The 27,906-nt window shown below is 50.7% G+C and overlaps 1 protein-coding gene across 1 annotated transcript in view; it reads left to right on the forward strand.

Annotated features, from left to right (window-relative positions):
- LOC148513691 (uncharacterized) overlaps positions 1-27,171 on the forward strand; it is a 120,956-nt gene extending 93,785 nt beyond the window's left edge. Inside the window, exons 16-21 of the mRNA XM_088481560.1 lie at positions 5,901-5,953; positions 8,283-8,407; positions 12,890-12,939; positions 13,023-13,127; positions 19,396-19,489; positions 27,092-27,171. Of these exons, the coding sequence (XP_088337686.1) occupies positions 5,901-5,953; positions 8,283-8,407; positions 12,890-12,939; positions 13,023-13,127; positions 19,396-19,487 (425 nt within the window). The 3' untranslated portion in view covers positions 19,488-19,489; positions 27,092-27,171. The remainder of the gene's footprint in view (positions 1-5,900; positions 5,954-8,282; positions 8,408-12,889; positions 12,940-13,022; positions 13,128-19,395; positions 19,490-27,091) is intronic.
- Positions 27,172-27,906: the final 735 nt, after the last annotated feature.

Genomic DNA, 27,906 nt, shown 5'->3' on the forward strand with positions numbered 1-27,906 from the left:
AGCGTGTAACACAGCCTCTTACTGATGAGTAGGACATAATGCAGAGACCCAGCCTGGTGCCCATTATACCACACAGAGACCTATCTGGTGACCAGCATGTAACACAGCCTCTTACTGATGAGTAGGACATAATGCAGAGACCCAGCCTGGTGCCCATTATACCACACAGAGACCTATCTGGTGACCAGCGTGTAACACAGCCTCTTACTGATGAGTAGGACATAATGCAGAGACCCAGCCTGGTGCCCATTATACCACACAGAGACCTATCTGGTGACCAGCGTGTAACACAGACTCTTACTGATGAGTAGGACATAATGCAGAGACCCAGCCTGGTGCCCATTATACCACACAGAGACCTATCTGGTGACCAGCGTGTAACACAGCCTCTTACTGATGAGTAGGACATAATGCAGAGACCCAGCCTGGTGCCCATTATACCACACAGAGACCTATCTGGTGACCAGCGTGTAACACAGCCTCTTACTGATGAGTAGGACATAATGCAGAGACCCAGCCTGGTGCCCATTATACCACACAGAGACCTATCTGGTGACCAGCGTGTAACACAGCCTCTTACTGATGAGTAGGACATAATGCAGAGACCCAGCCTGGTGCCCATTATACCACACAGAGACCTATCTGGTGACCAGCGTGTAACACAGCCTCTTACTGATGAATAGGACATAATGCAGAGACCCAGCCTGGTGCCCATTATACCACACAGAGACCTATCTGGTGACCAACGTGTATCACAGCCTCTTACTGATAAATAGGACATAATGCAGAGACCCAGCCTGGTGCCCATTATACCACACAGAGACCTATCTGGTGACCAGCGTGTAACACAGCCTCTTACTGATGAATAGGACATAATGCAGAGACCCAGCCTGGTGCCCATTATACCACACAGAGACCTATCTGGTGACCAGCATGTAACACAGCCTCTTACTGATGAGTAGGACATAATGCAGAGACCCAGCCTGGTGCCCATTATACCACACAGAGACCTATCTGGTGACCAGCATGTAACACAGCCTCTTACTGATGAATAGGACATAATGCAGAGACCCAGCCTGGTGCCCATTATACCACACAGAGACCTATCTGGTGACCAGCATGTAACACAGCCTCTTACTGATGAATAGGACATAATGCAGAGACCCAGCCTGGTGCCCATTATACCACACAGAGACCTATCTGGTGACCAGCGTGTAACACAGCCTCTTACTGATGAGTAGGACATAATGCAGAGACCCAGCCTGGTGCCCATTATACCACACAGAGACCTATCTGGTGACCAGCGTGTAACACAGCCTCTTACTGATGAATAGGACATAATGCAGAGACCCAGCCTGGTGCCCATTATACCACACAGAGACCTATCTGGTGACCAGCGTGTAACACAGCCTCTTACTGATGAATAGGACATAATGCAGAGACCCAGCCTGGTGCCCATTATACCACACAGAGACCTATCTGGTGACCAGCGTGTAACACAGCCACTTACTGATGAGTAGGACATAATGCAGAGACCCAGCCTGGTGCCCATTATACCACACAGAGACCTATCTGGTGACCAGCGTGTAACACAGCCTCTTACTGATGAGTAGGACATAATGCAGAGACCCAGCCTGGTGCCCATTATACCACACAGAGACCTATCTGGTGACCAGCATGTAACACAGACTCTTACTGATGAATAGGACATAATGCAGAGACCCAGCCTGGTGCCCATTATACCACACAGAGACCTATCTGGTGACCAGCATGTAACACAGCCTCTTACTGATGAGTAGGACATAATGCAGAGACCCAGCCTGGTGCCCATTATACCACACAGAGACCTATCTGGTGACCAGCATGTAACACAGCCTCTTACTGATGAGTAGGACATAATGCAGAGACCCAGCCTGGTGCCCATTATACCACACATAGACCTATCTGGTGACCAGCGTGTAACACAGCCTCTTACTGATGAGTAGGACATAATGCAGAGACCCAGCCTGGTGCCCATTATACCACACAGAGACCTATCTGGTGACCAGCATGTAACACAGCCTTTTACTGATGAGTAGGACATAATGCAGAGACCCAGCCTGGTGCCCATTATACCACACAGAGACCTATCTGGTGACCAGCATGTAACACAGCCTCTTAGGACATAATGCAGAGACCCAGCCTGGTGCCCATTATACCACACAGAGACCTATCTGGTGACCAGCATGTAACACAGCCTCTTACTGATGAGTAGGACATAATGCAGAGACCCAGCCTGGTGCCCATTATACCACACAGAGACCTATCTGGTGACCAGCATGTAACACAGCCTCTTACTGATGAGTAGGACATAATGCAGAGACCCAGCCTGGTGCCCATTATACCACACAGAGACCTATCTGGTGACCAGCGTGTAACACAGCCTCTTACTGATGAGTAGGACATAATGCAGAGACCCAGCCTGGTGCCCATTATACCACACAGAGACCTATCTGGTGACCAGCGTGTAACACAGCCTCTTACTGATGAGTAGGACATAATGCAGAGACCCAGCCTGGTGCCCATTATACCACACAGAGACCTATCTGGTGACCAGCGTGTAACACAGCCTCTTACTGATGAATAGGACATAATGCAGAGACCCAGCCTGGTGCCCATTATACCACACAGAGACCTATCTGGTGACCAGCGTGTAACACAGCCTCTTACTGATGAATAGGACATAATGCAGAGACCCAGCCTGGTGCCCATTATACCACACAGAGATCTATCTGGTGACCAGCGTGTATCACAGCCTCTTACTGATAAATAGGACATAATGCAGAGACCCAGCCTGGTGCCCATTATACCACACAGAGACCTATCTGGTGACCAGCGTGTAACACAGCCTCTTACTGATGAACAGGACGTAATGCAGGGAATCGGTATGATTGCGTCCAGCGGTTGGAATCCCGACGCCAGCATCCCGGCAGCAGTGGAAATCCCGATCGTCCCTAAGGTAAGTACAACCAGTGGCGTAACTAGGGTATTTGGAGCCCAGGGCAAATTTGAAAAGGGAGCCCCCCCCTATATGTGGCGCACGCGGCAAAAAAATGGGCATGGTCACTTAAAAATGGGGCGTGTCAACATGACACACCCCTTTATTTTCACACTGAACATTCCTATCCATATGCACCTTAACCCCAGTAGTGCCCCTTATACAGTACCCCCAGTATGCAGTTGTGGTCCCTCTTATGCAGGCCCATAGTAGTGCCCCTTATACAGTATCCCCAGTAGTGGTCCCCCTTATACAGCCCCTAATTAGTTCCCCTTATTCAGTGCCCACAGTAGTGGTCCCCCCAAATGCAGTGCCCCATGTAGTATTCCCCCTTATACAGTGCCCCCAGTATCTGTCCCCACAATGCAGTGCGCCCAGTAGTGGTATCCCCATATACAGTTCCCTTTATATAGTGCCCCCAGTAGTAGTCCCCCCCCTATGCAGTGCCCTTTATATAGTGCCCCCAGCAGTAGTCCCCCCCAATGCAGTTTTCCCAGTAGTGGTCCCCCTTATGCAGGCACCCAGTAGTGATCCCCCCTATCTAGTGCCCCCTGTAGTGGTCCCCCCAGTGCAGTGCCCCTAGCAGTAAGCCCCTTATATAGTGCCCCCAGCAGTAGTCCCCCCCATGCAGTGCCCCCAGTAGTGGTCCCCCTGATGCAGGCCCCCAGTAGTGATCCCCCCTATCCAGTGCCCCCTGTAGTGGTCCTTCCTGTTATTGCCCCCAGTAGTGGTCCCCCCAGTGCAGTGCCCCTAGTAGTAGGCCCCTTTTATAATGCCCCCTGTAGTAGTTCCCCCCCCAAGTAGTAGTCCCCAGTAGAGTTTCCCCCTCCCTATTAAGTGCCCCCAGTAGTAGACCCCCCCCCCCATTAGAGGTCCTCCCAGTAATGGTGCCCCCAGTAGTAGTAGTGGTAGTAGCCACCCCTCCCCTCCCCCGTTGTGCCCCCACCCCCAGTAGAGGTCCCCCCAGTAGTAGCCACCACCCTCCCCCGTTGTGCCCCCAGTAGTGCTGACAGGTTTAAAAAAAATATATATAAAAATATACTTACCTGAAACCACGCTGCTGCTCCGGACCGCGACACCACTCCGGCCGCCGCCGCCCGCCAGTCCTCCCGGGCTGGCTCGCTCAGCATTATGGGAGAGACGTCATGATGTCATGACGTCTGTCCCATTACCCACTGCAGGAGCCGGACGGAAGTCCGGCTCTTGCAGTGGGTGCTGCAGCAGTCAATGAGAGTTTATCTGACTCTCATTGGCTGCTGTTTAACGCACGCATCGCCGCCAGCGCTGGCAGCGATGCGTGTGTTATGCACAGCCTGAGCCCGCCTCCTGGCGCTATTGGGCAAGCGCTCAGGAGGAAGGAACAGGCTCAGCTGTGCAGCACAGGACCGGCGCTGGAAGCCTAGCGCCGGTCCTGTGTAAATGTGTAGCGCTGACCGCACTCACTGCGGTCGGCGCTACACTGGCTAACTAGGGCGGGCCAGTACCGTGGCAGGCGGCGCCCCCCTCTCTGCCGGTCCCACGGTGTCCAGGGCACGCACCCTGCCCTAGTTACGCCACTGAGTACAAGTAACCTAATTCTACCCCCTAACCCTCCCTTAGGGGTACCTAACCTAACCTCCCCCCCAGTACCTAATCCTAATCCCCCCTCTAAGTGCCTAAACCTAACCCCCCCTTCCCCGCTGCCTAAACCTAAGTCCCCCGGGGGGGTGCCTAACCCAAACCCCTCCTTCCCCTAGCCTAACCCTAACCATACCGGGGGGGTGCCTAACCCTAAATCCCCCCCGGGAGCCCTAAACCTAACCCTCCCCTCCCCATGGCTATCCGCGCTCGGCGCCTGGCATCCCTTCGATCGGGATGCCGGGCATCGGTCTCCTGGCATATATCTAATGACAGGCGTCGGCATATCGACGCCTGTCTTTAGACCCTTGCCGGGATATGACAGTCGGGAAGCCGGTTGTCGGGATTAGGTCCTCCGACTTCCCGACTGCATACCTAATGCAGAGACCAGGTCTGGTACCCATTGTACCACACAGAGACCTATCTGGTGACCAGCGTGTAACAGTCTCTTTCTGATGACCAGTGTACTACTCAGCACCCTATCCTCATAAACAGTAGATTATACAGAGCAGGCAGTGACCGGTCAGCATGGAAACTGGTCACTGGAGCCTAGCCTTGTGCATGAGGACTAATATCTATTAAAGAAAAAAATAAACATAATTGTAAATTGGAGTAAAACTGACTTTAAAAAGAGTTACCTTAGTTTTTCTTCCAAAATGTAAATCACTTTACCATAAGCTTTAAGTCATAATTAAGCCATTTAAAGCCAGTCTATGCCTTAAATTGGAAAATACAATGACGCACAAAATGATCCTGCATAATTAGTGTGGCACATACAACAAAAGCAAAGACAAGGAATAAATTGTGCGTAGGATTACATCGTTTTAATCAATTTTTATGTATATAAATTATTTTAATGGTATTTCTGTTAGACATCCATTGCAGTTATTTTACTTCAGCCCACAAATTAAGAAAGCCAACATCCTTTATGTGAAATATGGAGTATTAGGTACATTATTGCAAATTGGTGGAAAATTAGCACTGCAGCCTCCGCTCAGAATAGAGGCTGTGTTACTGTGGTTTACCAGGAGGGGCGCTGTGGCAGACTAATGAGACACTTCAGCTCCCAGTGCATTTAGAAAGGGTTTCACTCCCAAATGTGTGAGTTGGACATAAGAATGAAATGAATGGCAAGATGGTGAATCTAATGTAGTGTAATATGAGGACCTTGATTAGGTCCAATGCAGACAGGGTTACAATGTGCTATGGTGCATCGGTAATAAATAATGTTTGTTTTCTTTTTTAGCATTGGTGTGCTCAGACTTGCCTGTTGAAGTTAAGAATCTAGACGTGAAGAAGGTAACATGTTTTTCATTGATGTTTTAGCATAAGTTTTACAGTGTACACAAACTTTGTCTAAGGCACAAATTATTAACAATATTGTATAAAATTACCTGCAGGCTGTATGTATAAGGTGTATATAACACATAAATGTATTCTGTGTGTATACTTGGGTCCCATTCCCAAGATATTTTATTATGAAATGCAAATATTCCAAAATACGGAATATTCCGTTATCCAAAATACCCCTGGTCCCAAGCATTTTGGATATGGGAGTCTCAACCTATATATATATATATGTGTGTGTGTATGTATATATATATATATATATATATATATATATAATTTTTATTTTTTTTCTATAGCTCCACCCACAGTTCCTGAACCTATTTTTCCAGAAAAATAACCCAGGTTCACTGTGTCTAAAAGTTTGTTCTAAATCAAAAGGCAGACATCGGCGGCATTTAGCTGTCTACAGAACAATTATTTATCACCCGTTGAGTTTCAGCTTCGATTGAAAATCAAGGTCGATGTCAGTCGTTTTTGCAGCTGTGAAGTCTGTCGGTTTTAAACTATCAGTTCAAAACTGCCGGCAAACAGAAGTTAAAAAGTGATGGCAAACCCGCCCAAACAGGAGCACTGCACGGATCACTATGCTCTGTGCAGGCTTTGTTAGGTTAAAAAGTTAACAAAATGTTCCTCCAAGTCAGTAACCAGCAAAGGGCCTCTCAGCCTAGGCAGGTATTAGAAAATAGGGGGAAAAAATGGTGTGAGATAGGCTGCCTGGGACTTGTAGTCCACCTGTAACTAACAATATTATTAACTATTTTATTACTATTAACCTCACATCCACCACCACCAGGGATGCTGGGAATTGCCCAGGGCTGGTAGTTCCTCAGGAGGGGACCCGATTTCATTTTTGGGGTCCCCACTTTCCAAGGAATTCCAGCCCTGGGCTGACCAGTTTGGGGCTGGTTAATGTGAAGGTATACAATCGGGAAACCAGCTGCCTTAATACCGGCAGCCGGTTTCCGATTGTCATATCCCGGCGAAGGTGAAATGCCGGGCGTCTATATCTAGACGCCTGTCATTTCCCCGACGCCGGGAGACAGGTGCCCAGCATCCCGATCAAAGGGATGCCGGGCGCCGCGAGCGGACAGCCGCGGGGGGGGGGGTTAGATTTAGGGCACCTGGGGGGTACTTAGGGTTTGGCACCCCCCCTGGGAGGGTTAGGCTAGGGGGAGGGAGGGTTAGGGTTAGGCACCCCCAGGGGGACTTAGGGTTAGGCACCCCCCTGGCAGCGGGGAAGGGGGGGTTAGGGTTAGGCACTTAGAGGGGGGATTAGGGTTAGGCACTTGGGGGGGAGGTTAGGCACCCCTAAGGAGGGTTAGGGTTAGGGGGGTTGGCTAGGTTAGTAAGTACTTACCTTAGGGACAATCGGGATTTCCAGCGCTGTTGGGCTTCCGCTGCCGGGCTCTGCTCTTTTGTCGGGCTGCCGCTGCCGGGAATCGAACTGCCGGCCATGCGGCAGCCGGGATTCCATACCAATTCCAATGTGAAGGCAGGGGGACCCCACACTGTGTGTCTCCCTGCTTTGGCGTTATCCCCCAGGCTTGTTCAACCTGGTGCTGGTTATTGGAAAATAGGGGGAACCTCGCACTGTTTTTCCCCAAACCAAAAACCTAACACCAATCTTTAGTTAATATACTCCTAAACCCCTGGGAAGAGGATGTAGTCAGGAAGCCGATGGTCTAAATACCGACCACCGGCTTCCAGACTGTCAAATCCCGGCAAGGTACTAATGACAGGCGTCGAAATCCCGACGCCTGTCATTAGACCTACGTCGGGAGCTCGACGCCCGGCATACCGAACAAAGGTAAGCGCAGACAGCCGTGGGTGGGGGGGGAGGGTTAGGTGTTAGGGCTCCTGGGGGGACTCAGGGTTAGGCACCCCCCGGGAGGGTTAGGTTTAGGCTAGGGGAAGGGGGGGTTAGAGTCAGGCACCCCCGGGGGGAGGTTAGGGTTAGGCACCCCCCCGGGAGACATAGGGTTAGGCTGCGGGAAAGGGGGGGTTAGGTTTAGGCACTTAGAGGGGGGTTAGGGTTAGACACTTGGGGGGGTGGTTAGGAACCCCTAAGGGAGGGTTAGGGGGGAAAATAGGGTTAGAATACTTACTTAATTAGCGATTGGGATCTTCGCCTCTGCCGGGCTTCCGATGTCGGGATTTGAACCGCCAGCCATGCGCCCGGTGGTAATACATTCTACACCCCTGGGAAAGCCTACCAAACGGCTCTATCCTACTTCTTACATGGACAGAATGATGACTGCGGATTTCTCTCACCACTCAGATCACTGGCACATGGAAGCTGGCGGCCATCGCATCAAATATAGCACAAAGTGATGTGTTCCTACCACCTGAAATACAATTCAATGTGAACAACGAGGATGAAGTAACAATCACAGACGGCAAATGGTAATTATCCTTCTTTACACTTGTGTAATTACACTGCCCTCTGGGGGGAGATGTACCAAGCCTTGGAGAGGGATAAAGTGTAGAAGTTACCCAAAGCTACCAATCAGCTCCTGTTATTTATGTAGCACAGTGTATGACATGACAGCTAGCCGCTGACATCCCCCCCCTCTCCTTCCTCTATCACAAAAGCTCCTGCCACAAGTACATTGGATCGGGCAAGCAATGATATTGTGGTCATAATAATTGCGCACACACCATACTCTGAGGAACAGCAGTAAAGGTTTTTTTTAGCGCCATCTTGGGGTATGGGTGGTCATACAACAGGGGGCTCATTCAGCTTCACTGCTGGCTGCAGGCACAGCGCACTTCTCCTCTGGGCACAGGACTTAGAGTAGGTGGTAAAGAGAAGAAAGCGAAGCTAGGCTGCCAGGTTCCTTAGCAGCTGTTACTCATGAAGTTACATTTTAATTCCAGGGCAGAATCTATATGAACTACACTATGTATACAAAAGTGATTGGACACTGATAGCAAATAGATCAACTAAATTTTATTGCACAAGTTCCTGGACAACAGCAGGTGGCATGTTTTCCCATTGCGCCTTAAGGGCCTGCTTCAGACCCGGATGCTATTTGCGGACGGTCATTCTGAAAAAGGGTCCGGATATTTAAATTGAGCGCTCGCTCTTTGCGGTCTGTGGACACCTCTATGTCTGAGCGAGCGTCCGAAAAATGCGCTCGCTATTTTCTAAAGACGCCCCTTTGCCGTTCGCATCATACGTCATCTCTGCTATTTATTGGATTAATCGGGAACATCGAAAGGCATCTGAACTGCTCACTATTCTTGTGGTAGGGTTTACTTCCCGCAATCACTGCGAGCAGTTCAGGCTAAAAGACAACCAAGTGATGTGGTCGATGACGCTCCTTTACTAATTATGCACACCCATTAAACGCCCTTTTGACCGTTTGGCACGCCTGCATTCGGATCTCCACTCCCCCGTTTTCAAGCACCTTCCCCTGTTACCATCCACAAATGCCTCACTCTGTCACTCAAATTAGCAGCTCCTCACTGTATTACGAGCGCATGATTTCCGACCGCAATGACTGGTTGGCGCATGCGCATTATGACCCTTACGCATGCGCAGTTGTGCGAACATCGCTCGGAGCGAACGAGCGGCCGCTTACGAGCGGCTCTGAATCAGGCCCTAAGTACAGTGACCAACTGTGACAATGAAGAAGGTTGAGCCGGCCTGGGTTGCACCCGCCGCTCCAATTCATCCCAGAGGTTCTCAGTGGGGTTAAGATCTGGGCTCTGAGCTGGCCAGTCCATCCGGGTTACTGAATTCTCTGTATACCAATCCAGCGTCGCCCTGGAAACATGACAGGTGACATTGTCGTCCTGATATATAAACATTCATTGTCTTCTTAGAACTGCAAGTGCATGGGCCTCCCTACCAAGTGTTCTTATCAAAACCACCACATTAGTGGCCATTGGGAACTTGTGTGCAATAGTATGCATGGGACCATTTTGTTTGCGCGGGGGGTGTCCAATCACTTTTGTCTACATAGTGTAATAAGACTGGACAGGATGTACAGATGTGACCTCATACATCATTGCTGCACCACACCAAGCAGACCCTCTTGGCGATCCAGGTTCTGTGCGACTCTGTTACAACAGGCGTCTTTTTTGCGTCCTTTTGGTCAAAAATGCTTCTTAGTCACAATGCGGTGTGACTAGGATGCACCAAGAGACTGCGCTGATTAATTTGATGTGTGACACTTGTATATCTGAGTGCAACTGAGTCTCTGAATCTGTATAAGTGCTACAATGTAGCAGCCGCAGCTTTTTTTCATTCCAAGTTCGTTGTGCTTCATATACAGACTCAGTTGCGCACAGATATACACATATCCCATTAATGTGCACAGTCTGCTGGTGCGTCCTAAACCGCATTGTGACCGCATTGTGACAGAGCAGCGTGGGACTTGGCAGCTCACTGACACCAAGCATCTTGCGCTGTGTATTGAGGTTACATGTATAAGGCATACTTGCCGACTATCTGGCTGCCCCTTCTGGGAGGGAGCAGCCAGATCGGCATTACTGGGGGGCGTGGCCAGCAAACGGGGGGCGGGCCGACCAGATGACACGTTTTGTGGACAGAGCGGGGGCGGAGCCACGCGAGCGCGTCATTTTGGCCCCGCCCCCGCTACACACTGCCGATATTACAGGCAGTGTGATGCAGGGGGCGGTGCCAAAATGACGCGAATCGCGTCACCGCCCCCCTTCACTGCCGGGGGTTTTACAAACAATTGGGGTGGGCCAGGAGGGGTCGGCGGCAGCCGGGAGACTTGCCTGCCTTCCCGGGAGGTCGGGAGCGGCACCCGATTTTCGGGAGGCTCCTGACCAAATCGGGAGGGTAGGTAAGTATGGTATAAGGACATATTTGTATAGGGTGCCCAGTATGGAACTGGTCACAAAGATTGTCAGACAGAGAATGACCCTACCCACTAGTGGAGAACTGGGCTTCTGGCCATAACCTGCTCTTGGCACTATAGCAGCCCCATTCCCCCACCTGACATGCCTTCTGGTACACAAAGACTCCCAGGATGTTGAAGACATTAAATAAATATAATGCAGCTTCCATGTGACCAGATTACAATTATGTAAATAGCCCTCACATGACACGCATACAGGAATATACAGTAAATCTCAAATTTGACCAGCATACATAATCCATTCTGTTGACCAGAATACAAAATAAAGCCCGATCTGTTTTCCTTACCAGACCCTAACAGTATATAATACAAAGCCTCTCCTGATATGCTAATCTAGGGACAAAATAGGAAAAGTTGACTCCAGTCCATGACAAATATACAAGAATGAATAGAATCTGGTGTTAAACGTGCAATCCATGCCCAGTATTGTGACAAATGCACATTGCTCGCCCCATGGGATCTACTGTCATGTATACAATGTTGAGCCCAGTTAGGTGCAATAGTTTGTACTTAAAAGTTTTTTTTTTTCTTCCTCCGGCTGGGTTCAGATGCTGCTAACAGCCGGTGACTTTGTTTGTTGCTGCCCTGTTTTCCATTCATTGATATACAGGAAGCTCAATGATATTTGCCACTCAAAGAACAGGCTGATAGTGGTGTATTTCTTACCCTACACTGAGGACCTGATTCAGACCCGGTCACTAAGTTGCGCTCGCTCGCTCTGGGCGATTTTCACCCGTCTGCGCATGCGTAAAATTCGAAGCCAGTGTTTGCGATCTGTTTTTGGTTGCTCGCAAGCCACTATCAGGTCGCTAGTTTGAGTGACAGTGTCATTTGTGGGTGGTAACAGGGGAAGGTGCTTGTATGTGGGAGAGTGGTGTTGCGGACGCAGGCGTGTCAGGCCACAAAAACGCAGTTTAAAGGGCGTGCATAATTATCAAAGTTGACTTGGTTGATATCTAATTACAGTACGTTGTAGTAATGGGATACGTTCAGTATCCAGACAAAAGGGATGCCAGCAGTCACAATTCAGGAATCCTGACACTTGTCAGAATCCTGGTGCCGGCTTCCCGAAGGTAAGTAGCGGGGTTAGGGGGAGGGTTTGGTTTAGGCACTAAGGGGGGAGGGTTAGGTTTAGGGTGTGGGGAGGTTAGGTTTAGGCACTAGGGGGGAGGTTAGGTTAAGGGTGTGGGTAGCTTAGGTTTAGTCACTAGGGGGGAGGTTAGGTTTAGGGTGTGGTAGGTTAGGTTTAGTCACTAGGGGGGAGGTTAGGTTTAGGGTGTGGGTAGGTTAGGTTTAGACACTAAGGGGGAGGTTAGGTTTAGGGTGTGGGTAGGTTAGGTTTAGACACTAAGGGGGAGGTTAGGTTTAGGGTGTGGGTAGGTTAGGTTTAGACACTAAGGGGGAGGTTAGGTTTAGGGTGTGGGTAGGTTAGGTTTAGACACTAAGGGGGAGGTTAGGATTAGGGTGTGGGTAGGTTAGGTTTAGACACTAAGGGGGAGGTTAGGTTTAGGGTGTCGGTAGGTTAGGTTTAGACACTAAGGGGGAGGTTAGGTTTAGGGTGTGGGTAGGTTAGGTTTAGGCACTAAGGGGGAGGTTAGGTTTAGGGTGTGGGTAGGTTAGGTTTAGGCACTAGGGGGGAGGTTAGGTTTAGGGTGTGGTTAGGTTAGGTTTAGGCACTAGGGGGGAGGTTAGGTTTAGGCACTAGGGGGGATGTTAGGTTTAGGGTGTGGGTAGGTTAGGTTTAGGCACTAGGGGGGAGGGTTAGGTTTAGGCACCGGGGAGGGTTAGGGTAGAGAGAGGAGGAGGGTTAGGATTCCGACCAAAAGATGTCGGTATCCTAGCCCTGTCAGGATGCCGGCGTTGTGATTTTGACAACCGGGATCCCGAGCGCCTAATCCCGTACCCATCCCGTAGTAACTACCCATAACAATAAATGGTTCATGTTATTTTGTTCTCGTTTGTGAAATATATAATGCTGATAATGTCATTGCAGGAGCAGTAAGGTCGGGAAAGTAGGAGATAGACGACTACACTTTGCAAAAGGTGGGAACCACTTTCCACAGACCATTCCCTACTTGTACCTGACGGCCCACCTCCCTCTAATGCACATTTCTGTGTCTTTACAGCTGGTGACAGTGTGATGGAGATGAGATTTCATGAACCTCTGGGAGATTCTCTGCTCACCTGGGTTGGCAACACCACCGAGCACAAGATCTTCCTGGTCCTGTTTTGTGAGTGTCCGTGTTTTACTTTTAGAGTATTATAATGAATTAGACACAAAAGGAAGGGAGTGGGGGGAGGGTATTGTGTCAGTAACATTAAAGGTGAGCAGTACATTCTGTTACCAGTAGTACAGTAGGGATGCGGTCATAATCACAGCAACAGGGATTCCGGTGTTCAGAATGCGGACGCCGGAATCCCAACACTTGTCAGAATACTGGCGCCGGTATTCTGACTGCTGAGATCCCAAAGGTAAGTACTGGGGTCAGGGGGAGGGTTAGGCACTAGGGGGGAGGTAAGGTCTAGGCGCTAGGGTTAGGGAGAAGGGGAGGGTTAGGGTACCGAACAACAGGTGTCAGTATCCTAATCCTGTTGGGAAGCCAGCTTCAGGATTTTGACTGCTGGGATCCAGAGCTCCGGCATCCTGTATCCAACCCGCCCAGTATGTATGGCCACAATACAGCTCACAGCACCCCTCCCACCACACCTCACCTCACAGCACCCCTCCCACCATACCTCACCTCACAGCACCCCTCCCACCACACCTCACAGCACCCCTCCCACCATACCTCACCTCACAGCACCCCTCCCACCACACCTCACAGCACACAGCACTCCTCCCACCACACCTCACCTCACAACACCCCTCCCACCACACCTCACAGCACACAGCACCCCTCCCACCACACCTCACATCACACAGCACCCCTCCCACCACACCTCACCTCACAGCACACAGCACCCCTCCCACCACACCTCACCTCACACAGCACCCCTCCCACCACAACACAGCTCACAGCACACAGCTCACACAGCACCCTCCCACCTCACCTCACATCACACAGAACCCCTCCCACCACAACACAGCTCACAGCACACAGCACCCCTCCCACCACACCTCACCTCATAGCACCCATCCCACCACACCTCACCTCACAGCACACAGCACCCCATCCCACCACACCTCACCTCACAGCACAAAGCACCCCTCCCACCACACCTCACCTCACAGCACACAGCACCCCTCCCACCACACCTCACCTAACAGCACACAGCACCCCTCCCACCACAACACAGCTCACATCACACAGCACCCCTCCCACCACACCTCACAGCACACAGCACCCCTCCCACCACACCTCACAGCACCCCTCCCACCACACCTCACCTCACAGCACAAAGCACCCCTCCCACCACACCTCACCTCACAGCACACAGCACCCCTCCCACCACACCTCACCTAACAGCACACAGCACCCCTCCCACCACAACACAGCTCACATCACACAGCACCCCTCCCACCTCACCTCACATCACACAGCACCCCTCCCACCACAACACAGCTCACAGCACCCCTCCCACCACACCTCACCTCACAGTACACAGCACCCCTCCCACCACAACACAGCACCCATCCCACCTCACCTCACAGCACCCCTCCCACCACACCTCACCTCACACAGCACCCCTCACCTCACAGCACACAGCACCACCACACCTCACCTCACAGCACACAGCACCCCTCCCACCACACCTCACCTCACAGCACACAGCACCCCTCCCACCACACCTCACCTCACACAGCACCCCTCCCACCACACCTCACCTCACAGCACACAGCACCCCTCCCACCACACCTCACCTCACACAGCACCCCTCCCACCACACCTCACCTCACAGCACACAGCACCCCTCCCACCACACCTCACCTCACAGCACACAGCACCCCTCCCACCACACCTCACCTCACAGTGCTGTACTTACTCCTCAGGGGCATTTTACATTTATAACTGGCCATGAGCCAATGACAGTTTGCGGACCAGCTGCCAATTAAGGGCGGCCAAACAATTGATGTTTGAACTGGAAACATCAATTGGTTGATAAGCATTGCTGGTTGAGAGACAACCCCAGTCTGTTGCCCACGTGACGGAGATTACATGTACTGATCACAGTAAACGTTTTTTCCAACAATTTTTCCCTGCGTGTTTACTGCTTGAACAAAGAAACATATCCCTAAGTTACGGAAGGTTGATGGTGATCATTTTTTTTTATCTCACTAACTATGTGACTATAGTAACACTGAATTCCTATTTGCGTTTTAGTTGTGCTGAATTATAGTAATTAGTAGAGATGTGGGATGACCCCTGTGTTTTGTTTTTGGATTCGGATTCATCTTCGTATTTTGATTTGGGTTTTACAAAACCACCCTCAAGTGTTTTGGTTTTGGATCTGTTTTGTTTTTAAAAAAAAAAAAATGGATACATTTAAAAAAAAAAAAAAAAACAGCTAAAACCATGTAATTTTTTCAGTCCAAAACCCAAAATTCTGATTTTTAAATCCATATTTCGAACAGCAGGAAGTTCAGAACTGCGACTCAGATCTGACTGGATTCACGCAAATTTGGGTGGATTCGGATTTCTGGAAAACCGCGCCGCACATCTCTAGTACTTAAGCTGTTATGTTGTTCAACTTCAAAATGACGCATCGGGGGCCTGATTGTGAGTCGAGTGCACCCGCGGCAGCCTGCTTACTACCTTATGCTGCGAATTCCTCCCGTCTTTGCTGATTATCCTTCTATCCTTCATGCGCGCCATCCGCTGTTTTTCCAGACTTGCCCCAAACAGGAGGTCCGTTTCCATGTGCACACTCCAAGCAAGGTCGGAAGCCGGCTTACATGCCCACGAGACGGATCTGTTCCATGTCCACACTGTGGGATTGAATCAGCAAGGATCGCAAGTGCAAAAACCCACGCACCCGGTCAATTGTTGCATTCTGTGCATGCATATGCGACACAATGTGCGTGTGAGAAACAGCCACTGCGACTATACAGACCCATCGCAGAGTGGTCGGTGAAACCCAGGCGTGCCAGTATGTTTCAATTAGGGATGTGCAGGCACAGGTAGGTTAGAATTTTCCCGCCAAGTTCGGATTTTTCCCGCCAAAAATCGGGTCTCAGAAAGAGGCAAAACGTCATCTTTCATGGACAAACATCGGCCCTCATTCAGAGCCACTCGCTATTTGCGTTCTAAAATAAGGGGTGGCTATTCAAATGAACCGTTCGCTGTTTGCGGTCTGTTCACGCCTCTATGTCTGAACGAGCGAGCAAAACTTGCGTTCGTTTTTTGGAAAAATACAACCCCTGGCCGCTCGCATCCTACATCATGTCCGCTATTTATTAGATTAATCGAGTACATCGACAAGGGTATGAACTGCTCGCTATTCTTGTGGTTGGTGTTTGCTACCACAATTTTGCGAGCAGTTCTGACTCTAAAATAACCCAGTGACGTGGTCAATGACGCTGCTGTTTTAAATATGCACACCCATAAAACGCCCGTTTTGACCTTTAAGCACGCCTGCGTTCTGATTTCCACTCCCCATTTTCAAGCTCCTTCCCCTGTTACCACCCACATACGCCTCTTTCTGTCACTCAAAATAGCAGGCATTCGCTATTTTGCGAGCACATGAATTTCGGCCGCACTGACTGGTTAGCGCATGCGTATAACGATCCGTACGTATGCGCAGTTGGGCTAACATCGCTCGGAACGAACGAGCGGCCGCTTACGAGCGGCTCTGAATCAGGCCCATCATCTTCCATGGACTTTTGTCCAGGAAATGTGATGTTTGTCCATGAAAGAAGACGTTTTGCCTCTTTCTGAGACCCGATTTTTGGTGGGAAAAATCCGAACTTGGCGGAAAAATTCGAACCTATCCGAGCCTGCACATCCCTAGTTTCAATACAGTTACAGGGGTGTGCATGATTAAGGCACTGCTACGGCATATGCAGCCTGAGCTCTAGATACCGACAGGAAGATTAGCAGTTTGTGAGTGAGGTTTGATCTGCCTTGTGTGTGAGGCTACGATGGTACTGATGTTTTTGCAGATTTGCAAGATATTACGGATATGAGTAAAGCATACATGCCTACTCTCCTGGGAGTCGCGGGAGGCTCCCGATTTTTCGGGTAACCCCCCGCACCCCCGGAATAGTAGGCAGATCTCTCGCATCCCGCCCACTTCCTAGTGAAGTGGGCAGGATGGGGAGATACGCGAGGGGTTTCCTGTAAAGGGACGGGGCCAAATGTCAGCAATAGACTGGCCCCGCCCCCCGATGCAGAGAGAAGATGGTTCTGCCCGGCTGAATCAGGCCCTGTGACCGCCCAGCTGCCGCACAGAAACACTCATTTCACGCAAAGAGAGATCCAGCAATGGACAAATCCAATCCATCTGCAATCTCTGTCCCAGTGTGGATGCATGGGAAGGGGGTTTTGCTTTCTGCAGCGTGTGCACTGTTTGCGGATGGCCGTGAGATCTGCCTGCATTGGGACCTAGAATCAGGCCCTGGATGTCTATATTTGTTTTAATTTGAAATGAATGCAGACATAGAGCCTGCTTCTGTTTGGGAATCTGCTCAGGCGCCAGACCCATTCTGGGCATGTGCAAAACGGGTCTGCGAGTCCGCTTGCAAACTGGCAGCTGACTTTCAGTGATTGACAGTCATCTGCCGTTTGGGGGAGGGGGCGGCGACAGCCTCCATTACCTGAAACGGAGGCGTGCCGCTGCTGCCGTTGGGTGGGAGGGAAGAGGCCAGGATCTCCGTCGGGTGACAGAGATTTCCTGGCCTCTTCCTCTAAACTGCGGCAGCTGGCTGCGGGACCCTATGTGTCACCACAGCCGGCCGATGGTATGCAGAGTTTCCGTTGCTGCGTTGGACATTGCAGCTCAGATAAGTAATGAGGCGTGATGCCTCCTGCTGCATTACCATATCTGCAAGGATCACAATTGCAAAGCTGCCTGCGTGCATACATCATATATCTATAGCCTGCGTGCATACATCATATATCTATAGCCTGTTTGCATACATAGCGTTCCCGCTAGGCTGTTTTAGCGGGGCGTGGCGCCCTGCCTTCCTTCTGGAGGGCAAAAAGCGCCCTGCCCTCACAGCCTGCGGGTGCGGTCTTCACCCGCGGGACGCAGCGTCCCGCGGGTGGAGAAATGTGCGGTGACCCAGTCACCGCCGGAGAATAGACGCCGGGCGCATGTGCCCGGCGTCTATTCTCCCTGTCTGCAGCGCTTGGGGGCTGCCCGGCGTGTCCGTAAGTGCCGGGCACGCCCCCAAGTATGACGAAAAGGGGACGCGTCTTATAGACATGCCCCCTTTTCATAACCATGCCCCCTTTTTGGACGCGCGCACAAGGTTGCCTTCTCTAGCTCCGGCGCCCTGCCTGCCGCCAGAGCTAGAGTGAACACTACATACATCATATATCTATAGCCTGTTTGCATACATCATATATCTATAGCCTGTGTGCATACATCATATATCTATAGCCTGTGTGCATACATCATATATCTATAGCCTGAGTGCATACATCATATATCTATAGCCTGTGTGCATACATCATATATCTATAGCCTGTTTGCATACATCATATATCTATAGCCTGTGTGCATACATCATATATCTATAGCCTGCGTGCATACATCATATATCTATAGCCTGCGTGCATACATCATATATCTATAGCCTGCGTGCATACATCATATATCTATAGTCTGCGTGCATACATCACATATCTATAGTCTGAGTGCATACATCATATATCTATAGCCTGTGTGCATACATCATATATCTATAGCCTGTGTGCATACATCATATATCTATAGCCTGTGTGCATACATCATATATCTATAGCCTGCGTGCATACATCATATATCTATAGCCTGCGTGCATACATCATATATCTATAGTCTGCGTGCATACATCACATATCTATAGTCTGAGTGCATACATCATATATCTATAGCCTGTGTGCATACATCATATATCTATAGCCTGCTTGCATACATCATATATCTATAGCCTGCGTGCATACATCATATATCTATAGCCTGTGTGCATACATCATATATCTATAGCCTGCGTGCATAGATCATATATCTATAGCCTGTGTGCATACATCATATATCTATAGCCTGTGTGCATACATCATATATCTATAGCCTGCGTGCATACATCATATATCTATAGCCTGTGTGCATACATCATATATCTATAGCCTGCGTGCATACATCATATATCTATAGCCTGTGTGCATACATCATATATCTATAGCCTGTGTGCAGCTTTACAATTACATTCTTACAGAATCAGGCCCATAGTCTTTTATTTTAATGCAGAATAATAAGCATGCTTAGCACCTCTTTACTTATCATTACATTATGCAATTGTTCAATTGGACTTCTTTGTATTGCTCACCGATGGATAACCAAACACATCTGTTACAGCTAAATCTGGCCGTGCAACACCTGAGGACATCACAAAGTTTAAGCACTTGGCATCCTGTCTGTCTATCCACGTGGCATTTGCAAATGAATAAAGGTAAGATACGTAGGTGAAGGACACGAAAAGCACACAACAATTTATATGTGGTAAATAAACCTCAGTTATATGCAGAAAACAAGAGATATGGTAAGAACTTACCTTTGTTATCTCTGTTTCTACGAAGTCCATAGGGTCCACAGGGTTGACCTTGGGGTTATAGCTGGAACAGGATCCATGGGCACCACACAGTTAAGCTTTTAGCTCCCAGGATGCACTTGGGTCCTCCTCTATACCCCGCCCCCGAGCCACAGGCACCCCAGTTGGTAAGCAGCCTAGGCCGGAGGAGAATATGGAACAGAGAGAAGGAAGACTGGAACACACAAGAAACCATACTCACAGCAATAGGAGACGGAAAACCGGTGACCAGCCACACAGCCCATTTGAAGCCAGGTGCGTCAGGGCGGGCGCCCTGTGGACCCTATGGACTTCGTAGAAACAGAGATAACAAAGGTAAGTTCTTACCATATCTCTTGTTTTCTACTTCAGGGTCCATAGGGGGTCCACAGGGTTGACCTTGGGGATGTCCCAAAGCAGTACAACTAAGGGCGGGGACGCTCCTGTGCTGAAAGGAGTACCCGGCGCCCAAAGGATGCATCCTGAGAGGCAAAGGTGTCAAACGCATAGAACCTCAAAAACGTCTGAATTGAAGACCAAGTGGCCGCCCTACACAGCTGAACAGCAGAAGCGCCACGTCTAGCAGCCCAAGAGGGACCCACAGAACGAGTGGAATGAGCCTTAACAGAGGCTGGCACAGGTAAGCCCTCCTGTGCATAAGCCTCACAAATAACGGAACGAAGCCAACGGGCTAACGTTTGTTTGTTGGCAGGCCAACCCCTCTTGTGAAAACCAAAGAGGATAAACAAGGAATCAGACTTCCTAACCGAAGCCGTCCGGTCTACATAAATTCTAAGCGCCCGGACCACATCTAAGGAAGTCTCACCAGCTGAAAGATCAGGGGACTGAAAAGCTGGCACAACAAGTTCCTGATTAATATGGAACTTCGAGACCACTTTGGGCAAAAACTCAGGACGAGTGCGGAGCACCGCTCTGTCCTGGTGAAAAATTAGGAAAGGAGGGCGACAGGAAAGCGCCCCCAATTCAGACACCCTCCTGGCCGAAGCAATTGCCAGGAGAAAAACCGTCTTAAATGTCAGCCACTTGAGCTCCACCGCCTCAAGAGGCTCAAACGGAGGACCCTGCAGGACCCGTAGCACCACCGCCAAGTCCCAAGGAGCCACCGGAGGCACAAAGGGAGGCTGGATCCTGATAACACCTTGGAAAAAGGTGTGAACGTCTGGTAGTATTGCAATCCGCCGTTGAAACCACACGGACAAGGCGGACACATGAACCTTCAGAGATGCAAGGCGTAAGCCGAGATCCAATCCTGACTGAAGAAATTCCAAGATCCTAGAAACTCGGAACACCTGAGGATCATAAAGTCTGGACTCACACCACTGAAAGTAAGTGTGCCACACTCTGTGATAAATCCGTGCTGAAGCAGGCTTGCGTGCCCTGAGCATCGTACCAATAACCGAACTGGAGAAGCCCCGAGACCTCAAGACGGCTGTCTCAAGAGCCACGCCGTCAAAGACAGCCGACCCAGATCCGGGTAAAGGCAGGGCCCCTGAGACAACAGGTCCCGACGTTGAGGAAGAAGGTACGGAACGTCGATGGAGAGGCTCCTCAGATCGGAGTACCAAGGACGTCTGGGCCAGGCCGGAGCTACCAGCACGAGCATGCCGCCGTCCTGCTTGAATTTCCGCAGAACCCGAGGAAGCAGGGATATCGGAGGAAACAGATACGCCAGGTGAAACGTCCATGTCAGCGACAGCGCGTCCACCAGACTTGCACCTGCGTCTCTTGTCCTTGACCCGTAAACGGGCAACTTGTGATTGTGACGGGAGGCCATCAAGTCCAGCTCCGGCAGTCCCCACCTGTCCACGAGTAGCTGAAACACCTCTGGGTGAAGCGACCATTCCCCGGGATGCACGTCGTGACGGCTGAGGAAGTCCGCCTCCCAATTGAGGACTCCGGGGATGAAGACCGCCGAGATCACTGGAATGTGACCCTCCGCCCAAGACAGGATACGAGACACCTCCGACATCGCTGCCTGACTGCGAGTTCCGCCTTGGTGATTGATATACGCCACCGTGGTGGCGTTGTCGGACTGCACCTGTACCGCCCTTCCGTGAAGAGCGGGGCCGGACGACTGCAGGGCCTTGTATACTGCCCGCAGTTCCAGGATGTTGATGGGGAGAAGTGCTTCTTCCGCTGACCAACGACCCTGAAGCGACAAAGAGCCGGTCACTGCCCCCCAACCCCGGAGACTGGCATCCGTCGTGAGCAGGACCCAGTCCGGGACCCAAAATGGGCGCCCCTCGACCAGATGAGCTGTCTGAAGCCACCAAGCCAAAGATAGCCGAACGTCCGGAGACAACACCAGCACCTGAGAGCGGATCCGGTGAGGTAACCCGTTCCATTCTGATAGAATCAGCCCCTGCAGGGGCCGGGAATGGAACTGGGCAAATTCCACCATGTCGAATGTCGACACCATGGACCCCAGAACTCTCATAGCCGAATGGACCGACAGGCGGCAACGGCTCAGGCAACTGCGTATCCGCAGCTGTAGTGAGGCGACCTTCTCCGGAGTCAGGAAGATCCTTTGCTGATGCGAATCCAGCAGGGCTCCCAAATGAACCATCCGCTGTGATGGAATCAGGGAGGACTTTTTCCAATTTATCAACCACCCATGTGCTTGCAGGCAAGCGATCGTCAGGTGGAGATGTTGAAGCAGTACCTCCGGGGAGCTCGCCAGCAACAGGAGGTCGTCCAGGTACGGCAGCAGCCGTACATTCTGGTTCCGAAGATGTGCGGCCATGACCGCCATAATCTTCGTGAACACCCTCGGTGCCGTGGAGAGACCAAAGGGTAGCGCCCGGAACTGATAGTGGTGTTGAAGGATAGCGAACCTCAGATACCGCTGGTGTGAAGATGCTATCGGAACATGGAGGTAGGCGTCCTGGATGTCCAGGGACACCATGTAATCCCCCGGTTCCATCGCCAGAATGATGGAACGTAACGTTTCCATCCTGAACTTGGGAACTCTGAGGAATTTGTTCAGAGACTTCAAGTTGAGGATAGGGCGATGAGAACCATTGGGTTTCTGCACCAGAAACAGAGACGAATAATACCCCGTCCCTCGTTGTGATAGAGGAACGGGAACAATGACCCCTGCTTTCAGCAAGGACTCTATAGCCTCCTGAACCTGTAACGCCTTGGTCTTGTCCTGAGAAGGACTTGTGCAGAAAAACTGGTGGGGTGGTCTGTGCCGAAAAGACAGGGCGTACCCCTGGGAGACCACTTCTCGAACCCAGGCATCCGTGGTGGTATTGTGCCAGCACTGGGCAAATAGAAGAAGTCGGCCTCCCACTCTGAGGTCCCCCAGAGGGAGGCCCGTCCCATCAGGCCGCAGGTTTATCTTCCTGCTTGGAAGAAGGGCGCCGAGCACTCCAGGCTTGCTTCTTGGGTTTAGAGGCCGTCTTACTCGCAGACTGTCTCGGGAAGGACTGACCTTTCGCCTTACCCTGAACCCGAAAGGAACGAAAAGCCGAACTCCGAACCTTAGCAGGCAGTGCCGCCGAAGGGAGGAAGGCCGACTTGGATTTAGCCAGGGTGTCCACTATTTTGTCCAAGTCCGGACCAAATAGTAATTCCCCATTGAAAGGTAAGGCCTCCAGACCTTTCTTTGAATCAGAGTCCGCTCTCCAGGACCGCAACCATAAGGATCGGCGGGCAGACACCGCTGCAGCCGATACCCGCGAGGTCAGCAGACTAGCATCTAAAGAAGCTTCTCCAATGTAAGAAGCGGCGTCCCTCATTTGTCCCAACAACGCCCGCTGGACATCCGGAGCGTCGTCCGGGAAGGTATCTTCCAATGCATTGGCCCACCCCTCAATGGCCTTGGCCACCCAGGAAATGGCCATGGACGGTCGGGCCACCGCCCCGGAGAGGGAGTAAATAGACTTTAAGCAAGTCTCAACTTTCCTGTCCGTGGGATCCTTCAGCGAGGATATCGACGGTAATGGTAAGGTGGCGCCCCGAGTTAAACGGGTGACATGGGAATCCACCGCCGGTGGAGTTTCCCATTTTTTACAATGTGCCTCAGGGAAGGGGTAATTAGAAGCCAACCGCTTCTGAGGAAGGAATCTCTTACTGGGCGCCTGCCAAGCTACCGCCATATGATCCGTCAACTGATCAGACAGGGGAAACACCGCAGAAGCCACCTTAGTTTTTTTGAAACTAGGAAACTTCGACCTAGGAACCGGTGCCTCATCCTCTATAAGAAGAATAGCTCGCACCGCCCTAACTAGTGCTCGCACATTAATGGACGACTTGGTATCCATTTCCTGGACCGAGGCGTCCGAGTCAGTGTCATCAGGGACCTCCCCATCATCTGAGGAACCCTCTGAGTCCGATACCTGAGCAGCCCGTGCCATGAGTGGGCGTTTAGAAATCCTAGAAGGCATGTCAGTCTGCAACATTGACTGAAAAGCCGAGGAAGCGGCCGCCAAATTTTGCACGGAGTTGGAGAGCACATCCACCCATGGTGGAGGCGTCGCCATAGGGGCCTGAAAAGGTACCACAGGCTGCTGCGGCACAGGGGAAGCCTGTATATACATAGGCAACCCCCCAAAGGGACCAACTGATTGAGACCCAGGAGGACTCCGCAATAACTGCGGGACACCCGGGGAATGGGGGATGGTCGGCTGGGGCACCGCCCTAGTAGGGAGAGCAGTCGGGACCGACAGACGGTCCGCAATAGACACCAGCACTTGAGAAAACATCGCCCACGGTGGTTCCTGCGCCAGAGAAGGTCTGGATGGGCCAGGAGCCACCTGGCATCGACTACACAGGCCATCCTGTGACAAATCCTCCCTATCTACTCCTGCAGAACAGCGTCCGCAGGAGGCCAACACCGGAGCCACTGAGCGCTCAACCTCCTCGTCTGACATGACAGAATATATTATATATCTGGCACCAGGGTAGAAGTAAAACGCACTCACCGGTGTGCTGAACAACAGCCCACAATATGGCACTGAGTAGCACACAACTGTATGTGACGGACCTCACAAATACGTGATCTATATAAGTGAGGTCAGTAGAAACGCCCCTCCCCCACACACCTGCAGGGCTTGTAGGAGAAGTAAAGGGATAGGTATAAGCTGACAGTAAGCGGAAAATAAGCACAGACAGGCAGCACTAGCAAAAAGTCACATACCATGCAGGAAGATATACTCACTGCACCTTTACACTACAATCAACCTGCCCAGATTCAGTGTCTGGGAGGGCTATAGTGCTGTGTACGCTGTCCTTAATCAGGGGAGAGGTACACAGGGGGACCGGTCCGCGTGCTCCCTGAGATCTGCGCTGCCACTGGGAAAATGGCCGCTGGAGACCTCAGAGGAGGAGTGGCCGAGGAATCTGCAGCTCAGCGACGCCAGACTGCGTGCTGAAAGGCGCGCTGAGCTGAGGGGAGGAGCCGCTGACAGGGAAGGCTTCCTCCCCTGGCTGGCCATTAACCCCAGGGATGCTGGCTTCCCGCTTGCCGGTTATCCCTGGTGGTCTAGTGGTCCCACGGGTTATGGGGGGGGCCCGCCGCCACTGCCAGCAGCCTCCGGTCTGTCCCCCGGACCGGATGCTAAAGGACTGCATTTAAGGCATTCCGCGCGCCGCCGCTAGCCAGCGACGCGCGGCTTACCTGAATCCCCGGCGACTCCGGCAGCAGTCCTGGGAGGTAGACAGAGTCCGGCTAGTACGGACTCTGCCCTCCCGCCGCGATCCCCAGATCAGTACTGGCGTCGCGGCGCCAGTCGGGGATCAGAGCGGCAGCGTGGGCGTCTGTACAGACAGCCCTTCGCTGCCGTCTGTAGTAAAAATAGATTAAAAATAAATAAAATTTAACTTAAAATAAAAGCTTTTGGGGGCTGCTCCTGCAGCCCCCCTGCGCGGTGACCGACTCCGGCCGGGCACCAGCTTACACTGGGGTGCCTGTGGCTCGGGGGCGGGGTATAGAGGAGGACCCAAGTGCATCCTGGGAGCTAAAAGCTTAACTGTGTGGTGCCCATGGATCCTGTTCCAGCTATAACCCCAAGGTCAACCCTGTGGACCCCCTATGGACCCTGAAGTAGAAACAAGAAATGTCGTCTTCAGTACATTCAGTTTTGTTGGCTAGGAAAAACCAATGACCCTTTTTGCATGTGTAATATATTGTAGTCCTCATTACAGTGACGCACCTATAATGTACTGTGAGATTTGTCTCAATATCCCTGATGTTATTATTATACTGTACTGTAGTTCCTGTTTTTATGGCCCAAAAAGAATGATTTCCTAATGGAGCTTCCTTTATCAGTAAGAACTTGCAGGCCAGCTGAGTGATGCTCATCGCCTCGGTGTTACTGGCTGGCAGGGGTAATGGACTCTTACTTGCACACCAGGCCAGTGCAAGGAACGGCTGCACATGCATCTGCCGGGTCTCTGGCCAAAGGACCACCTCCTTTCCCTTAGCTTCATATTACTTCCCGATCTGTACAAAACTCCATGCATTACATACTTACTTTGTTTTAGCACGTGATTAACTATTTTGTGACTGCAGGCGGTTTGGTAACACCCTCTGTTTTTTTATAATAAATGTTTTGTTGATTCATTTCTCAGTTAGTTCCAACCTTATCTGTGTTATCTTTGTATGCTATTATTATCGCGGCACCTATGTTCTCTCCTGTAGCCATTTTTTAGGTAGACTGCAGATCTCACTCAGGGGTCTAGTGATCATCACTTAATTTCTACAAAAGCAGGTGAAAAAGAAAATTAGCATTTTCACCTACAATACTTTTGTAGAAATTAAGGATCGGGGCTATTCATTATGAAGGTAACGCAGGAGTTATCGCTGATATCTCCTGCTTACCTTTCAGCCTCGATCTATCCCGCTGTCCCCATACACTAGTATAGGGACCTAAATTCATCAATCTCCGAAAATACAATATTTCAGATGGAGTTTGCTCCTGCAGCCACGTTCCTTCCATATGGGAAGGAGCCCGAGTTGCGAAGAGGGATACTTTTGGATCCCACTGCCCCATTCCGGCTCCTTCCGCCAGATGCCGGGGCTTTGTGCGATTGCGTGAAGCCCAGTTCACGCAGGCGCACTAGCACTGCCACTCAGGCTCGGCAGTGCTAACTTTCACTGCTACTTCTGTAGCAGTGAAGGGGATTACGGAGACAGCTGATTTTTGGATCAGCTGTCTCCGCATCGGAGCAATGTTGAATTGTTCCAGTGAATTTTAATCCACCGCTGCTACTTGCAGCAAGTTGGAAACATAATTATTGGTGGCTGCCCAGCCCCGATAATTAACTTGATGAATGGTCCTCTTGGTGTTAGCTGGAGACGGTTGCAAACACCAATCCATCAACCTGCAGTGCACGGTTTCTCTTCTGCATTACGCCCTTAGCGCTTAGATCCACCATGTCAGCAGCAAAGTGTCTCTGCAAAGTGTCACATATTCCAATACTGGCTACAATATAATCATCACTCATTTGTTGTTTCAGATTCTAGAGAAAACACTTTTCAGCACTGCGGGAGGTTTTCTGGGGCTCTCGCCAAGTCACATGATGTGCGCCAATCCATGATGACCCCACTAGCAGCAGCGTAATAAGAAATATATGGCTGGACGGAAAGTCTGCTGGTGTAAAGACACATGACAGAAATTAGAGGAATAAATAAAACATAGTTGGGAATATAAATTAATTGCTGTTATAGAAATGTGCTAACGAGAAATTAAAATATTTAAAATTGCATTGTAAGTTATTACAGGGAACATTTAATAATTTACTTGTGATAGTAGAGTATGATTGGCGTCTCGCTGTGTTACATTACGCCATGCACTGGCGTCACTAGGGCTGGTGTCACCCAGCATACTCTCTGTGCACGCTGAAGGGACGGGCACGTGAAAGAGGGCATGGCCTCACCACCTGGTGTATGACATTTTGTGGGTGTGACTGTATATTGAGCCCCTGTTCTCATCATGCTGGGGGCAGCCCCAGCCTTTTCTGGCACAATGCATGCACCATCCATCATCATTGCTTGGTGACAGCTGCAACTCTGCTACTGTATTTGGTGTTTGCCCCCTCGGATGGTGCCTCCTGATGCTGTCCACATCCCCAAAGTGACACCCCTGGCACTTCTTCTCAGGTCATTCTTTCCTTTATCCTACTGTATATTTTTTTTTCTAACTTCAAGAATAGTGCGGAAGCTTACGGATGCTGCGCTGATCATTCCAGCAGTTGCACAATGTATGCATACAAATACACAAGGGGTGGCAACTCCCTCCATCATCTTTTCAATATGCCCACACTAATGTACA

The sequence above is a fragment of the Taudactylus pleione genome, unplaced genomic scaffold, assembly GCF_031769625.1.
Source record: "Taudactylus pleione unplaced genomic scaffold, aTauple2 ptg000274l, whole genome shotgun sequence".
Classification (NCBI taxonomy): domain Eukaryota; kingdom Metazoa; phylum Chordata; class Amphibia; order Anura; family Myobatrachidae; genus Taudactylus; species Taudactylus pleione.